Source organism: Protopterus annectens, chromosome 6.part0 (genome assembly GCF_019279795.1).
Source record: "Protopterus annectens isolate FY-2018-M chromosome 6.part0, PAN1.0, whole genome shotgun sequence".
Classification (NCBI taxonomy): domain Eukaryota; kingdom Metazoa; phylum Chordata; order Ceratodontiformes; family Protopteridae; genus Protopterus; species Protopterus annectens.
In genome coordinates, this window is record NC_056737.1 from 402,290,777 (window position 1) to 402,309,505 (window position 18,729).

General features: G+C 42.1%; 1 protein-coding gene across 2 annotated transcripts in view; it reads left to right on the forward strand.

Moving 5' to 3' along the window:
- Positions 1–18,729, forward strand: part of LOC122804338 (spectrin beta chain, erythrocytic-like) — a 2,132,081-nt gene that overhangs the window by 2,010,988 nt on the left and 102,364 nt on the right. For both annotated transcript variants that reach the window (XM_044074141.1, XM_044074142.1), the window contains 2 exons: positions 7,593–7,766; positions 9,338–9,380. In XM_044074141.1, the coding sequence (XP_043930076.1) occupies positions 7,593–7,766; positions 9,338–9,380 (217 nt within the window). The remainder of the gene's footprint in view (positions 1–7,592; positions 7,767–9,337; positions 9,381–18,729) is intronic.

An 18,729-nucleotide genomic window follows, 5' to 3' on the forward strand; every position in this document is an offset into this window, starting at 1 on the left:
GCAGAAAAATGGAAGAGATTCTGTGCTTGGAACCAGGCACAAGGAATGGATACGCTTGTACCAAATATTCCTCAGATTTTACAATACCTAACTGAGATGCTGGACAAAGGCTTATCCTTCTCATCAATTAAGATTCATGCCTCTGCCATTTCAGCTGATTACAATACGGACCCACCTATTTTTTCACATCTACTGCTAAGGCAGTACCTCAGAGGGGCCAAAAACATAAGACCTCCAAGGAGAGCTCCAACACCTGCATGGAACCTGAATTTTGTCTTGGAAAAGCTAACACTGCCTCCTTTTGAGCCAGCCAATACAGCTGAGATAAAATACTTATCATGGAAAACAGCTCTGCTCCTCAGCAAGAAGAGTCTCAGAGTTACAGGCACTAATGGCTGTGGAACCTTTTATTATTTTCCATCCAGACAGGGTTTCTCTAAGGACAAACCCAACATTTATGCCTAAGGTAGTGTCCAGTGTGGCTCTTAACCAAACCATTTATTTGCCTACCTTTTATCCAAACCCACAGAATAAGGGGGAGAGACTTCTGCATTCTTTGGACATACACAGACAGCTACGCTTCTACTTGGACAAAACTAAAGCTTTCAGAAAGACTGTGCAACTCTTAGTGGCATATGCTGCAGGATCGCAAGGAAAAGCTATTTTAAAGCAGACTATTTCAAAATGGATAGGCCACTGCATTCATTTCTGCTATTCACAACATGGCAAATCAGTGCCTAAAGGCATTAGGCTACATTCAACCAGAGCAGCAGCCACTTCAGCAGCCTTCCTCAGAGGAGTACCAACCAAAGACATTTCAGTGCACACTTTTACAAAGCACTACCACTTACCTCTTTACTCTAAATCCAGAGTAGGCTTTGCCACTGCAGTTCTACAGGGCCTCATAGCCACTCCTAATTCTATTTAAGACCAGCCATCCAACCTCAGCTTTGGGATTCAACCCAAGTGTAATGATTGCAACAGTGAAACATGATGAACGTAGTACAGTTGTGTACCTACCATAAATGTAGATGTTGGAGAGTATTCACTGTTGCAGTCCAGGTTACCCTCCCACCACCCCCCTTTCATTGCTGCGACTTATCTGTACTTCTCTATTCTATACAACCTATGTGGTGTATTTGCTTGTAGATGAAGGTAATGTTTATGTTAGTGCATGCTTTTTTATGAGCAGAATTTTTAGCCTACTCTTTTGGGGGCACCTGACATCTGGGGCAAGAAAAACTGAAGAAAATGGCGTCTGCTGCATCTTTTATATGCCTGGTGCACTGATGTCAGGGAGGAGGTGACAGCAACTGATGCCGGACCAGAACTTTGGAATTCAGGCCGACTGCGGGTAGCCTGCCAGCAGGATAACCCAAGTGTAATGACTGCAACAGTGAATACACTCGAACATCTACATTTATGGTAGGTACACAACTGTACTATACTTTTTCTCACAAAGCAAAACCTCTCGGTGCAAAAGGTAGACTTTTTCACTATAGTGCACTTTAAATGCTTTTTAGTAGTACATGGTGTATCACTCGGTAATTACAGAAAACTGCACTGTACTGTATAATCAGGTGGCAAAACTGTTTGTACAAAACTACTTGCTTGACTTTTATTGCTATAACACATTTCTATTTTTTTGATGATCTTCGTGTTTCACTTTTGCAGTCATTACATTTGGGTTATCTGCATGCAGGTAGCCCTCAGCCGGCCTGAATACCAGAGTCTTAGATTCCTGCATCGGATGCTGTCTCTTCTTCCATGACGTCAGGTCATCAGGGGTATAAAACATGCAGCCGACGCCATTACATCAGTCTTTCTTGCCACACGGTGCCCGAAGCAGAAGAAGTTCGCAACTGCCGGTCGGCCGACTCCTGAAATTTTCGTTTTCGAGTTTCAAAACTGAAGTCTTCAAAAAAGCTAAGTACCTCGTTGGGGATCCTTTTTCTTGCTCCTAAACAGATGTCAGTAAAAGTTAACAATTGTATTTCTTGTGGAAAACAAATACCTCATAAAGATTTTCATTCGTACTGCATTCCTTGCTTAGGCCCAGACCACAACATCCCTTGCTGTCGGTTTTATGCTTTATTCAACCACCAAACTATTTGTCGTCGGTCTGTTTTTGCAGCAGATTATTTTGGTACTCATTTTAACTATCCAGAAATGTCTTCAGTAAGCCATCCAACTACCGATATTCCGAAAAAACATAAAGATAAAGACAGAGACAGACCGCATAGGTCCAAAACTGCCGACGATGCTTCTGTTAAGCTAGTCGCCAATTCGCCAGTACTCAGTGAGGCACTTTTGCAGCCCCTGATACCCACTACTTCAGATTCGCAGGCCTCTGCTGAGACCCATTCATAGTCTGGTATGCTGTGAGATGCTTCTTCGACTATGGAACCTGCAAATGTCTCTACCTTGGGTGGGTCCGGAGCCGCTGTGCAGGCACCAGCTTCTGAGGGTGTATTCAGGCCTACAGACTTGCATTTCAAACTGACGCCATCTTCTTCTTCAAGGCCTAAAACTCGACCCACGCCTAGAAAACCGACGTCCAAACCACATGGTCAGGCCCATATGCCTAAAAAAACAAATGATAAGAATGGCTGAAAACTTTATTACTTTAATTAGGGGAATCCAGACTTCCCCCTCTAAGAGACCTAGAACTGATTTTCCTTCTGATTCTTCTGATCAGGATTCTGAATTTTCTGTTTCTTCTGATTACTAGGATTTGCCCTTATCTACCTATGAGGATTCTGATGCAGAGGATTCCATTCCGTCTCCTTCCCCTCCAGAAGATTTTTCTTTTGGTGAAACCTTGCACTCCCTTAGGGAGCATGGGAAAGCTAGGATTACTCTGACTCCAAAAAGAGGCTTAGGGAATTCTTACTCCTACCTCAACACAGGCCTTTAGCTATCCCTCCTGTTCTGGACATTGTAGATGATGCTATAGTGTCAACATTCTCAGGACCTGGAATCAATAATTCCTATCATTCCTTGTATAAAGACAGAGTTCCTTTGGTGAGCAGAGGCCTGCCACCTCAACAAGGGGCTCCCTTTCAATCTACCCCCTGCCACGCAAACCCTGACTAGAGACGCATCAGACTATGCATGGGGGGCTCACTTGGCAGGGCGGTGCATTCAGGGCAAATGGAACCTGAGTCAGATGCACCTGCATATCAACCAAAAAGAAATGTTAGCTGTACAGAATTCCCTGACAGCCTTCCAAGACCGCATCCTTCCAGGACAATTATTGGTAAAGACAGGCAACACCACAGTTATGTGGTTCATAAACAAGCAGGGGGGAACCCACTTGTACCCTGTCTGCAGACTAGCCATGGCTCTATGGAACACAGCCTTGAGCTACCAAGTGCACCTACAAGCTCAATTCCTGCCAGGCAAGCTAAATACACTGGCAGATGACCTAAGCAGAAATCTCATGGACCAATACGAATGGAAACTGGAACCAAAAATATTCATCCTCTTGAGGAACAAATGGGGGACTCCAGAGATAGACCTGTTTGCCTCCCCTCAGAACTACCAATTGGACAAATTCTGCACAAGGACTCCCCACAGTCAAGCTTGGAATGTGGATGTCATGTCCTTTACCTGAGAAAGCCTCTCAGTTTATGCCTTTCCCCCTCTGCCTCTCCTCTAGAAGGTTCTGCTAAAGATCAAACAGGACAAACCAAGGATAATACTGATTGTGCCAGACTGGCCTTGCCAGCACTGGTACCACCTCTTGCACAGTATGATACTGCTGGATCCATGGCATCTACCTCAGACACCTTCCCTGCTGTCCCAGCAGGCGGGCCAGATCCTGCACTCTCAGCTTCAAACCCTGAACCTTGCAGCCTGGCTAATTCCTTGAGCTCTCCAATAGCATCCCTCAGTAAGCAGGTGCTAGATGTCATTCTGGAAGCAAGGAGACCTAGTACTAGAAAATCCTATGCTGAAATGTGGAAAAGATGCTGTTCCTGGAGCCAGACTCAGGGGAAGGGTACTACGGTGCCCAGCTTACCTCATATTCTTCAGTACTTAACAGAAATGCTCCACAAGGGCCTATCCTTCTCGTCAATTAAAATTCATGCCTCTGCCATTTCAGCACATTATAATACTGAACCATCCCTCTTCTCTCACCCCCTGTTAAAGCAATTCCTCAGGGGGGCTAAAAATTTAAGACCCCCACCCAGGCGAGCCCCTACTCCAGCTTGGGACCTTAACTTTGTATTGGAAAAGCTCCCTCTCCCTCCATTTGAACCAGCTGCAACTGCAGAGCTGAAATTCCTTTCTTGGTAAACAACCTTCCTTCTAGCCCTCACTTCAGCAAGAAGAGAGTCTGAATTACAAGCCCTCATGTCAGTGATGCCCTTCATTATCTTCCATGCAGACAGGGTTTCCCTCAGGACCGATTCTTCCTTTATGCCCAAGGTGGTGTCTAGTGTGGCCTTAAACCAGTCCATTCATTTGCCTACCTTTTTCCTGAATCCACAAAACAAAGGAGAAAGAATACTGCACTCTTTGGACATGCACAGACAACTTAGATTTTATTTGGACAGAACTAAGCCTCTCAGAAAATCTGAAGAGCTGCTAGTTGGCTTTGCTGCAGGGGCAGAGGGGAAGGCCATTTCAAAGCAAACCATTTCTAAATGGATAGCCCATTGCCTTCATTTCTGCTATAAGCACCATGGAAAACCTACCCCACAGGGGATTAGACCACATTCCACCAGGGCTGCATCTACCTCTACAGCCTTTCTCAGAGGAGTCCCTACCAGGGACATCCTAGAAGCTGCTACCTGGAGCTCTGTACATACCTTCACCAAGCATTACCGCATGCCTGTTTTTTCTAAATCCAGAGCTGGTTTTGCCACTGCAGTTTTGCAGGGCTTAATAGCTGGCCCAAATTTCGGGAATCAACCCAAATGTAATGACTGCAACAGTGAAACACGAAGAACATAGTACAGTTGTGTACACTTACCATAAATTTAGATGTTCGAGTGTATTCACTGTTGCAGTCCTGGTTACCCTCCCTCCAGCCCCCTGACTTCTCTTGGCTCTACCTTTCCTCTTGTTTGGTGTATTTCAGCTTTCTGGTGTATTTGCTCTTTGTTTGAGGTGTAACATAACATATAATTTCTTCCCATTATGGGGGCACCTGACATCTGGGCCAAGAAAAACTGATATAATGGCGTCGGCCTTTTGTTTTATGCCTCTGATGACCTGACGTCATGGAAGAAGAGACAGCATCTGATGCAGGAATCCAAGACTCTGGTATTCAGGCCGACTGAGGACTACCTGCAGGCAGATAACCCAAATGTAATGACCGCGACAATGAATACACTCAAACATCTGCATTTATGGTATGTATACACAACTGTACTTTCCTCATGTTTCTGATGATGTTAAGAAAATATTATTGTCATCTTTGAATTTCATAACTAGCTTTGTTTTATTGTTTGTTTTTGATACCTTGATAACTTGGTTTGGAGCTTACAGTCTTTCACTTAATTTTAGTATTTGTTGAGAAATTTTTTTCTTCTAGCCTATTTAGTGTTTTATTTATTTGTTTGTTTGTTTATATTTTCCCTTTGCAAGGTTTGTTTATTTTTATAGTTCCACCAAGGAGTTTGTTTCTGAATTTTAAAGTATATGAATGCTTTTTCTTTAATGTAGGTATACTACCTTCATTGGGTAAAATTCTTGATATCCTTATCTTGAAAATATAAGCTGGTTATGATTTAAGACTCTGTCATAACTCTCTATATGGACTATCCCCAGCTTTACATTTTTTAGTGGTTGCTACTCTTTTTAATCTTAGACTAAATATCAGTGCCATGGTTTGATACTTCGCTGGGAGTCATTTCTGGTGAAGAACAGAAAGACCTCCATTTTAATGAGTAGAAATTCAAAAATATTCTTGACCCTTGTTGACTTCTTTGCTATCTGTTCCAAGTAATTTTTTATATATAAAAAATATTAATATTTTGGTGTACAAATTATTCACACAGAGGTCTGTTCAGTCATTATTTAAATGGTTGAAGCTTGCCTTGTAATTTACTTAGAAATTCCTTGTGCTTGTTGAGAGTCATGGAAATGGCTGATAGCAGTCCATAAAGTTGATATGTTCATCATTGATATTAACTGTAACATTGCCAAAATCTAGACTGTTATCTTTCATGAACACCAAGACCTGATTAACTTCTCCATCAGCGCACACACACACACACACACACACACACACACACACACACACACACACACACACACACACAATACCTGCAATAGTGATAGGCAGCATACCCTAAATCTGTGGAATTGTAGCAATGTCCTTGAACCAGGTTTCTGTAGCAGTGCAGATTTCAGTGTCCTTTAGGAAAAGAAATGTCAAAACTGTCTAGTTTGTTAGTTAGATTTGGCATTCAGAATCACCACACTTTCCTCATTTATTTATGTTTGTTTCCAATTATCTCAGGTCTACAGAAATTTGTACTTCTGTCTAAAAATGACAGCAAGAGGTGGCAAATAACCCCATTCAATGTAGGAGTGTCCCAAAAGAAAGTATGAGGTCTATCTGCATTAAAGGCAGCCAGGGACTTGCACAGTCAGACATTGATTATGCACTCTTTTGTACCACTTACACAGCTAGTCCTTAAACGCTAAGATTTTTCCCCAAACTGTGGAGCCATTCAAGGTGATGAAAATAACTTGTTAGCATGTGGGTGGCCATCTTATTGTCTAGTGCATTTGAAAGAGCCACTACATGCGGCTGCATCTAATATAGGATGGAGTGCCTCAGAGTGAGCAGTGATCAGCAAATCCTGTTACATAATTTTTGAGGTAGTTGTCACATCCCGTGTTTTAATGACAAGTCACAATTACTTTTTGCTTGCATATTCTGGTGAGACAAGTACATCATCATAGAATCACTGATCACAAACATGTTACCAGTGTTTCATATCGCACTCTGTTTTGCTTAAGGATTGTGCTACTTCTGCGTATTTGTAATGATGAGTCTGTGTTTTATGTGTTATAGAATTGCTGATTACAAGGATATTACCAGTGTTTTGTAGGGCACTGTGTGAAACTTAAGGACCGTGCATCTTCTGGGTATTTGTAATGATGAGCATCAGTTCTTGTATGTCATAGTATTGTGATTGCAGGGATATTACCAGTGTTTGTATGGCAGTCTTTGAAACTTATGAGTTGTGCTGGGTATTTCATCTGTTCTGTGTGTCATACTGTCACTTATCATAAGGATGCTACCGATGTTTGTAGGCACTCCGTGAAATTTAAGGATAGTGCTATTGCTGGTACTTCAAGTTTTATAAACTGTGTTTGGGAAGTCCAGTCTGTAGATTCTGCCAAGTGGTCACCTTTGGCATCCATACGGTTCTACATTTCCTTTAGGTATTTGAGATGTTTTTGATATCCTTCCTTAGTCAGGATAGTGAGGTTATATTTCTAAAGAGCCTCCATGTCTTGGTAAAGATTATATATTTGCCATTGTTATCCTAACAGTGATGTCTGTTTAAACATTTTTATGTTTTTGTTTTAAATTACACTCTACTGTTTTGTGTATTTGATTCCAGGTCTTGGATCAGTCTATACTGTGTGCTGAAGAATGGAGAGCTTTCGTTTTATAAAGATGCAAAAAGTTTCACATCGCTAATTACTTACCACGGAGAAGAACCTTTTAATCTGAAAGATGCATTTTGTCAGGCAGCCAGTGGGTACAAGAAGAAGAAACATGTCTTTAGACTACGGTAAGCATCCACGTTTCTTACAAGACCCATTCTCCCCACTCTGAGAGTCCATGGGTTCCGTATGCATTAGTGGATATATTTTGATTCATTGCAGCTTTATTCAGACAAGCTCATTTAGTCAAACCAGCCAACCTAAATGGCAATTAACAAAGTTTTTTTTTCCTTTGTGGTCACAATATCATGCAGTGTAGACCCACTGCACTAACCTAAACTCACCAACCTTCAGAGTAAGTTCTGTTCCTAGTTTAGCTACTTTTGTTTCAATTGGGTTGTCTGGAGTTTTCATGAGCTGCTCTGCATTTAAGACTGAATAACTTCATGAATATGTATTGTTTTATTTGCACAGAATTTTAATGGGTGTTCTCAAAGTTTTAAATTTAAATAACCTCAAAGTAAAAGCTGTTAATCAGCTGTGACATGCAGAGAATTTAAGAAGAAACATTTAACCATAGGCATTGATGGAAAAGTGACTTGACTATTCTGAAATATTTTAAAACATTGTTAAAGTAATTTCATTCTTGAAATTATTTTCTCTGCATAATCTATTAAAATGTCCATTTCTGTTGTTATTCATGTTTCTGGTTTCTTAAGTATTAAGTTTTGGTTTCTCAGTTACAGTCTTACAAGAAATATAATTTTAGAACAGTAGTATATAGTTATAGCATTCCCATTTACATAGTAGATGACCTAACTAGAAGAATGCTAATTGCTGTAGAGTTCTATTCCAGTACCCACTGTCTGGTGGCTCTAGGTCTCCAGGGCAGTATGAACTTTCCCCAGTAGAGGGGTCCTGGCATTTCAGAAATTAAGGTGTGATTTCTGCAAATAACACTGAATTCTGAAACTTGCTTTTAAACCCTTTAAGTGCCACTACACCCCTACTAGCTAGCTCTGAGGTCACTGTACGTTGAAGAAGCAGGAATAGTCAAAGATATTGCAGTTTTGCAAGTAGTGTATGCTCCCTCTAATTGCAATTAAAGTTTTGCTTTCCTGAGGATCAGACTTAAAATCCTTGAACTTTCAGTAGGTCCTCCAGTACAAGTACCAGTGCTACTGCTCACATTACCAACAACCATGAGTCAGGAATGAGCCTGAATCACTGGAGGATAGAAAGGGCAGGAAGGCCTGAACAACATTAAAGGATGCTGATGCGGTATCCTTCTTTTCTGCCAGCTTTTTAAATACAACTGAGAGCACCAAAATAGCTACGGACTCTATGTAATAGTGTAAGTTGAATATAGCCTCAAGTTTCCAATTTTCATTGGAAGCCTACATCAGTAGGAGTACACAAAACATATGTTACAAAAATAAATACATAGATATGTAATCCTATAATAAAAGTGAAGTGGTCACAACATCTGATTTGCACAGACTGGAATCAAAACCAAGAGAAGTTAAGGAACAGTGATGCTCTTTAAGTACAGATATTTCATCATTACTAAAAATGCAGATGGAAAACATGAGGGTAATCTGAGTAGAATTAGATATTAACCAGTTTCCCAGACATATGCAATGATGGAAAGGTTGGTTTTCAGTAATTGTGACAGTAACAGTTTGCTCATCCCACACAGGTTGTCTAATGGCAGTGAATGGCTTTTCCAGTGCAAGGATGAGGTAAGCAATCTGCATTTAAATTTCAGTAATCAAATTCATTACAGTCAAGGACTTCTTTAACGTTTAGCACTGAAGAAAGACTTACTTTACATACTTCTGTGTGCACTATGTCTACAGTTGTTTATAGAATAACATCGGACAGTAGTAAAATGTTGCAGTTGTGTCAGCACACAACACAAATCTTGCTGTAGCAATTAAGAAGTTAAGACAAGAAGTTTCACCATGATTTTGTGTGAAATTGTTTATACAGGCATGGGTTTATGTGCTTTCCTGAGATGCATCCTTGTATTATATGGCTAGATTAATATGTTTTTTCTATGACTGTCCTCCTTTGCTGCAGTAAGGAAACAAGGGTGTTATAGATGACAACTGCTAACATTTCCTCAGTGTGTGTATTTGTGTGTGTAAACCAAAGGGTAAAAAGGTTGCACAAACAAGCCTTTCAGTAAAAACTTCAAGGAAAACACAGACCAGCTAAAATCCTGTGTGATATCTTAAACCTCCTGCAATGGAATCCCATGGGATATATATATTCAGATGTCTCATTAAGGACATCATATTTCAGCTACTTGGCTTCTGCATGCCTATGACATTTTACTTAGTAAGTCATTTTGGGTATATTCAGGCCAATAAAGGCAAACCCCCACTAACTGTGGACATGCACGTTTTGGCCTTTTTAGTGACCTCAGTAGCACAGCATAAGTGGATTGTTTGGGTATACTTGAGAAACACATGACATTCATTACCTAAGGCTAAGACCAAGATTCATCAGACTGCACTTTGTCAACAAGTAAGCAGTAAAACATGGCAGGGTGTATATAAAACGCACATCATGTCATGGATAAGAATGTGTTAAGGCAGCAAACCAAACAGTAAGTGCCTTCACCAACTACTCATGACATTTAGTACGTGTTATATGCATCCAGTCATACTGTACTTTTAAAGGAAATCTCATTTCAGAAGTCAAAAGAGAGACATATTCATGTTTAACAGTGATTTTTAGTTTTGATTCATTAGAGGCCTCTTGCAGGGCTGCTGTTACTGGGTCTGTGCTCAGGAGGCGTGCTTGGCTTAAGGAGCAATCTTTACCTGATCATGTTAAAGCTAAATTGTTGGATGCTCCTTTAAATCAGGACTGCCTGTTTGACAACAAGGCTGAGGAAGTTCTTAAAAAGATGGAAGATAAAGCTAAATCTATGCAAACTGTTTTAAGATTTTTTACAAGTTCACCCTCCTAGATTTAGTAGGCACTGGCCCTCTAAGAATTGGTCTTTTCCAGCCCCTTCCAAGTCTTCTCAAACCAAACCCAGACACAGCAGAAACCCCAGGTTTCAGTTCCTGGGGACACACAGGACTAGGCAGTGGGGGGCCTCCATTTCCAAATCTGGGAATGTTAAGACTCCCCCTATGGTAAACTGTCTCAATGACTTCCTTTTAAAATTTCTAAGCACTTATCAACTGACTGCCCCTTTTGGGGGGGGGGGGGGGATTGCTCTTCATGCAAAGAATTGGGAACTCATTACCCAGGACAAATGGGTTTTAAATATAGTGTCCCAGGGATACAGATTTCACTGCCACACGTTGCCAACACCAAGCGGGTGGCCGGACCTACCCCCAAATCAGTGGGCAGAGGCCCAAAAACAAGTACTTTCTCTTTTAAGCATGGGGCTATTCAAATGGTACCAGAAGAGGAAAAGGGACAAGGTTTCTACTCGCGACTTTTCCTGGTACCCAGAAAAGACAATTCATGGCATCCTATCTGGGACCTGTCTACTCTAAACACCTTTTTGGAGATTCCAGAATTCAAGATGCGGACTCTTCACCAATTACTTCCTATGCTAGGCAAAGATGCCTGGTTGGCAACACTAGATTTAAAAGACGCATACCTGCACATCCCAATCAGGGAATCTTGCAGAAGATACCTACACTTCAAAGCAGGCTACACGCACTATCAGTTCTCTGCACTGCCCTTTGGCTTATCTATTGCGCCCAGGGTATTCACAAAGTGCCTTGCTCCAGTCATTGCATTTTGCAGGCAAAGAAATATTCAAATATACCCATACCTGGATGATTGTCTAATTCAGGCAGAAAGCCAAGACATACTTTTGAATCATCTGGCCTTTGTACAGAGGGTTCTAACTTGTCTGGGGTACACCATAAATGAAAAGAAATCACGCATGGTACCCTGTCAACCAATTATATTCCTGGGAGCAAGCTTGAATACAACTTCCCAGATGGCTTACCCTCATGCCAGAGAAACAAATTCATTTGACAACCTACTTCAAACAAGTGGCCACAAAAACCCTGCTATCTGCAAGACAAATAATTCAAGCCTTGGGGTTCATGGCCTCCTGCATTCTTCTAATTCCATATGCAAGACTGCATATGAGGAAACTACAGTGATATCTAAAAAGCCTATGGTGTCAACATTCTCAGGACCTCGAAACAGTGATTCCTATCATACCTTGCCTATGCCTAGATTTCCTTTGGTGGGCAGAGGCCTGCCACTGGGGGGGGGGGGGGCTCACCTGGCAAGGAAGTGCATTCAGGGCAAATGGAACCAAAGTCAAATGCACCTGCATATCAATCAAAAAGAAATGTTAGCTGTACAGAATGCTCTAACAGCATTCAAGGACCACATTCTTCCAGGACAACTAATGGTAAAGACGGACAACGCCACTGTTATGTGGTACATAAACAATCAGGGGGGTACACATTCTTACCCCCTCTGCAGACTAGCCATGGCATTGTGGAACACAGCCTTGAGCAGCCAAGTGCACATACAAGCTCAATTCCTGCCAGGAAAATTAAATACACTGGCAGACAGACTAAGCAGAAACCTCATCGACCCACATGAGTGGAAAATGGAACCAAGGACTTTCAACATGTTGACAAGCAAATGGGGGAGCCCAGATGTAGACCTGTTTGCCTCTCCCCAGAAATACCAATTGGACAGATTTTGCACAAGGACTCCCCACAAACAAGCCTGAAAAGTGGATGCTCTGTCCTTCAGCTGGAAAAACCTATCAGTCTATGCCTTCCCCCCTCTGCCTCTGCTCTCCAAAGTACTACTAAAAATTAAACAGGACAAACCAAGGATGATTTTGATTGCTCCAGACTGGCCGCGCCAACACTGGTACCCCCTCTTGTGCAGTGTGTCACGGATATCTCCATGACACCTGCCTCAGACTCCTTCCCTGCTGTCCCAGCAAGAGAACCAGATTCTGCACCCACAGCTTCTAACACTGAACCTTGCAGCCTGGCTTATTACCTAATCTCTCCCTTACCATCCCTCAGCAAACCTGTGATGGATATCATTTTAGAGGCAAGGAGGCCTAGTACTAGAAAATTTTATGCTGAAAAATGGAAAAGATTCTGTGCCTAGAACCAATCTCAAGGGATAAGCACAGCAGCGCCCAATTTACCTCAGATTTTACAGTACTTAACTGAGATGCTTCACAAAGGCCTGTCTTTTTCCTCTATTAAAATCCACGCCTCAGCCATTTCAGCTCATTATAACACAGAACCTCCCCTCTTCTCTTATCCACTGCTCAAGCAGTTCCTCAGTGGGGCCAAAAATTTGAGACCACCTAGGAGAGCTCCAACCCCAGCCTGGGACCTTAACTTTGTCTTGGAGAAACTCATTCTACCTCCTTTTGAGCCAGCTGCTACTGCATACTTAAAATTTCTTTCTTGGAAAACAGCATTCCTTTTAGCAATCACTTCAGCTAGAAGGGTATCTGAATTACAGGCCCTTATGGCAGTGGAGCCTTTCATCATCTTTCTTGTAGACAGGGTGTCCCTCAGAACCAATACATCCTTCATGCCCAAGGTGGTATCCAGTGTGGCTCTTAATCAGTCCATTCATTTGCCAACCTTCTTTCCCAATTCACAGAATAAAGGGGAATGGATACTGCATTCCTTAGATGTGCACATACAACTTAGATTCTACTTGGACAGGACTAAACCTCAAAGGAAATCTGAACAACTGCTGGTGGCATTTGCTGCAGGGGCAGAGGGGAAGGCTATTTAAAAGCAAACCATTTCTAAATGGATAAGCCATTGCATTCATTTCTGCTACAAGCACCATGGAAAACCTATTCCCCAGGGGATCAGACCTCACTCCACCAGGGCTGCATCTACCTCTACAGCCTTTCTCAGAGGCATCCCTACCAAGGGACATCCTAGAAGCTGCTACCTGGAGTTCTGTACATACTTTCACCAAGCATTATCATTTGCCAATTTTCTCTAAATCCAGAGCTGGCTTTGACACTGCAGTCTTGCATGGCCTTATAGCTGTCCCTAATGCTATCTAAATTCCTCCTCCCAACCATAACTTTGGGAATCTACCCAAATGTAATGACTGCAACAGTGAAACACAAAGAACATAGTACAGTTGTGTACACTTACCATAAATGTAGATGTTCGAGTGTATTCACTTTTGCAGTCCTGGATACCCTCCCTCCAGCCCCCTAACTTCTTTTGGCTATACCTCTACTTTCCTTTACTATGCTTAAAAGCCTTTTTGGTGTATTTGCTTTTTTGGTAGAGGTATATCTTTGTACTTTTATATTTAATTGCTTCCCATTAGGAGGGCACCTGACATCTGGGGCAAGAAAAACTGATGTAATGGCATCGGCTGCATGTTTTATACCCCTGACGACCTGACGTCATGGAAGAAGGGACAGCAACCGATGCACGACCCAAGACTTTGTTAATCAGGCCGACTGAGGGCTACCTGCAAGCAGATAACCCAAATGTAATGACTGCAACAGTGAATACACTCGAACATCTACATTTATGGTAAGTGTACACAACTGTACTTTTCCTTCCCTCTCTTTAAGGAGAACAGAACAAAACACAGTAGTCTAGCACTTTTATGGCAAAATGTCTGCACAGACATAGTACAACCTCTGTACTTAAGTCAAGAGGCCACATGATGGCTTTGTAGCTTTGGCGACAGCTTTGCCAATTGGTACTCGATGATTCCTTTCTGTAATGTTATCACCCAAAGATCCTTTTCTGTTCCATACTCTTCAAGATGACTCATATACAGCCGCGGTGGTACGGCAGTAGCATTGTTACCTCACAGCAAGAGGTTCTCCCGTTCGATTCTTGGCTTGGCTTGGCTTGGGAGTGCCTTCTGTGTGGAGTCTGCATATCCTCCCCATGGTTGGGTAGCATTCAAAAGACATGCGTGTGTGAATGGGCGTGCCTTTGTTGAAGGTTGGGCATCGAGCTGGCACCTCGGCGTTTCGTAAAAAATCTACTGCCAATCATTAGCGGATCGGAGTTCTGCTGTGGGAAAAGCCGAAAGACAAACAACAACAACTCTTCAAGATGACTCGTCCCAGCTGATATTCCAGTTCAGAATTGATGAACCCCAGGTAAAGTACCTTGTACTCTTCTACGTAAGACCTCTGTTGCTGTTTCTTTGCCTAATATCCTAGTTTATATCAGCTTTATGATTCTATTTCAGTACTTCCTGTAAATAGATTGGTTATATTCTCAGTGCCACTCATGGTGTTTGACTTAGCACTAAACAGCACTGACACTAAGAATAATTCTTATAGGATGTTGCTGATCACTTTCTGTTCCTTTAACATCCATTTTGTTAGCTTTTTTTAACTCCAGTTTCCTAAAGCATGGTGTGCTAATTTCAGTCCTAGGACAGTTGTCAGTGCCACTTATCCATTCCATTGTAACTTACCTGTCCACTTGATATACCCTGTATTCAAATCCTTTGTGAGTACAGCTGTTTCCACCTCCCTTGCCGCCCATGCTACATTCCTTCCACCATTATAGTCCTGGAAGCATAAAGCAATGACTTCTGAGTTGCCTTCTGGTATAGTCCTCTGGTTCTTTCCATCCTGGCGGTTATCTGTTTGAGATTCATCCTGACCATAAGACCCATGATGATCGGCCCACAATGTTTGATATAGTAGATACATTCATACCTTACCAGTTTATCATGTGACCCTGTTTGATTGGTCAGGAGTACACTCCTATCATCCTCATCTGAGAATATGGGATGTAATGCTTAAGTTCTTTATGAACCAGACAGCTATAGTCTAGTAACTGCTTACTGGAGATGTGGATGCAAAATCTTTATTGCTATTTATTGATTTGCATAAAGGTGCTTACTAGTAGCTAGAGAATAAACTATGAAACAATTGGAGCTTATGTAGTCAGCCGTACAGCATTATTCATCACAAGCACTTATCAATTCCTGAGCAAGCGAACGTCTCAAAAAGAGGCTGAATTTTGAATGTTGGAAATGGTGATCCCAAGTTTAGGAACTAACACTGACTCCAGGTTGCTTCATCACACCCTCAAAATCTTACACTACTTCCCTGTCAAGTCTAAGGACTGGCTAGAGGTAGATAATAGATTTGCTAACTCCACATTTAGAATAGCACACTGAACACTTAACCACTGAGATAAGTGCCCTTCACTGCATTTACAATTACAGTGGTACACCACAAATCATATGCTTCGATCCAGTTACCAATTCCTGACTAAATCTATAGTCACTCACAGTCAGCATAGTGACTCCTGTTTCTCGTTTAGTGTAACAGAAGACTGGAATTACCTTCTACTAGGTATACAAAGCAATCCTAATACCTGGCACCTTCAAGTCAGCCTAAGATGTCAGGCACCTAATTAACACTCCTGAAAACTAAGTTACAGGGCAGACATTACACTTTAACCAACATTCCAAAATTCCTCCTACAAACTTAATATAGCCCACAGTCATGTAAAAGCTATTTGATTTTTATCAGAATTCTGTAACCTTCTCAATTAAACTGTACCTGTTGTATTACTGGAATAATATTGAACTTCTAAGTAATTTGTACCTTTTCAAGAGCCAGTGTTTCCTGGAATGTTTACTTCAAATATCCTTCGGTTTATGTGTTTTGTCTAAGTATTTACCTTACACTACTGTGAATAATGTATGCCTGTTAATATTCTTTACTATTTCTTTTTAATATTATGGAGCGTTTCTCCCCAGACCTCTACTGAAAGTGGGTTAGACCCAGGCAGATTTATCCTACTTGGTGGTACAGCGGTAGTGTTGCTGCCTCACAGCAAGATGTTCTCCTGTTCGATTCTCGGCTGGAGTGCCTTCTGTGTGGGGTCTGCATGTCCTCCCCGCAGCCGAGTGGCCTCCGAAAAAAATGCGTGAATGGGCATGCCTTCGCTGAAGGTTGGGTGTCGGGCTGGCAACCTGGCACCATAAAAATCTACTGCCAATCATTAGCGGACCGGAGTTCCGCTGTGGCGACCCCTAACCAGGAAAAGCCGAAAAGACAAACAACCAGACAGAATATAGAAACAAATAAGCTAAGCAGACGGGTGTCTCTTATAAACCATCAAATACATGAAAAATTATTTTATTTAGTAAACAGACATTATTAAAGTGGTTGGTCCATTGTAGTATGTTTTTTGTAAGTACAACAGTGAACTACAAGACTCTTTTCAGACTTATTCCAGGAGCCGCAGTTGTATATATGTTTTTTTTTCTTTTTCTATTATTTTGACCCCACTGCCTGCCAGAAATTAACTCCATCCCAACTAATCTGCTTATTCTTTCCTTCTTCACCAGAGGAACAGAGGGCAAAGGTCAGCTTGAAAGGACCAATGCAAATGGCTGGCACATTTGAATTTTTAAACCATAATGGTAGTTGAAAATTGGTGCCAATCTAGTAACAGTCACTGCTTTCCAACATGTATTACATACCCCGATTTGTAGACAGCATTTGTGAAATAATAAGATGTTCTTCATGTTTCACTGTTGCAGTCATCACATTTGGGTTATCTGCCTGCAGGTAGCCCTCAGTCAGCCCGAATACCAGAGTCTTATCATTTCTGCATCGGATGCTGTCGCTTCTTCCATGACGTCAGGTCGTCAGGGGTATGAAACAGGCAGCCGATGCCATTACATCAGTCCTTTTTGCCAAGGAGGAGCCTGAAACAGAAGCAGTTCGCAATTGCCGGTCGGCCACTACTTGAAATTTTCATTTTCGAGTTTATACTCCTGAAGTCTTCTAAAGCTAAGTACCCCATTGGGGATCCTTTTTTCTTGCTTTAACTGATGTCAGAAAAAATTAACAATTGTCTTGCCTATGGAAAGCAAATACCTCACAGAGATTTTCATTCTTACTGCGTCACCTGTTTAGGCCCAAACCACGACATCCCTCACTGTCAGTTTTGTGCCTTGTTTAACGCCCAAACCATTCATCATCGGCCTGTCTTTGTCACTAAATTCTTTCGCTCTCATTCTCTGTATTCCGAAATGGCTTTGATAAGTCATCTGACTACTGATCTTCCAAAAAAACATAAAGATAGAGACAGAGATAGACCGCATAGGTCCAAAACTGCCAACAATACTTCCGTTAAGCTAGTCACCAGTCCACTAGTACTCAGTGAGGCGCCTTTGCAGCCCCTGATGCCCACTTCTATGGATTCACAGGCCTCTGCTGAGACCCATTCAGAGTCCAGTATGCTGCGAGATGGTTCTTTGAGTATGGAACCTGCAAATGTCCATACCTTGAATGGGTCCGGAGCCACTGTGCAGGCACCGGCTTCTGATTGTGTATTCCATCCTACCGATGTTCGAATCAAATAGACTTAATTTTAGCCAAAACAACTGAGTTTCTTAGGCCCAGAGTATGCACTATGCCTAGAAAACCAATGACCAAAGTGCATGCTCAAGCTCCCATGCCACAAAAACAAATGCTTAGAATGGCTGAAGACCGTATTACCCTAATTAGGGGAAGCCAGCCTTCCCCTGCTAAGACACATAGAACTGAGTTTCCTTCTGATTCTACAGACCAGGAGTCTGACCCTTCTAATTATCAGGACATGCCCTTATCAGCCTATGAGGATTCAGATGCAGAGGAATCCATTCCCTCTGCCTGCCCTCCAGAGGATTTTTCTTTTGGTGAAACCTTGCATACTTTAAGAGAGCATTTCCACTGGGAATGCCAAGACTACGCTCAGTCCAAAAAGAGACTCAGAGAATTTTTAGAGTTGCCTCTAGCCATACCCCCTGTCCTGGATGTTGTACATGATGTTTTTATGGAATTAAACTGCGGTGGTGGTGCTGCGGTAGCGTTGTTGCCTCACAGTTAGATGTTGCCCGTTTGATTCTCAGTTAGAGCGTCTTCTGTGTGGCGACATGTATGAATGGGCGTTCCTTCATTGAAGGTTGTGCGTTAGGCCTGGCAAGCCAGTACGTACAAATCTACTGCCACTCATTAGCGGACCGGAGTTCCACTGTGGTGACCCCTAACCAGGAAAAGCCAAAGGATTTTTTTTTTTTAGTCTTACTCCAGATACATTACCC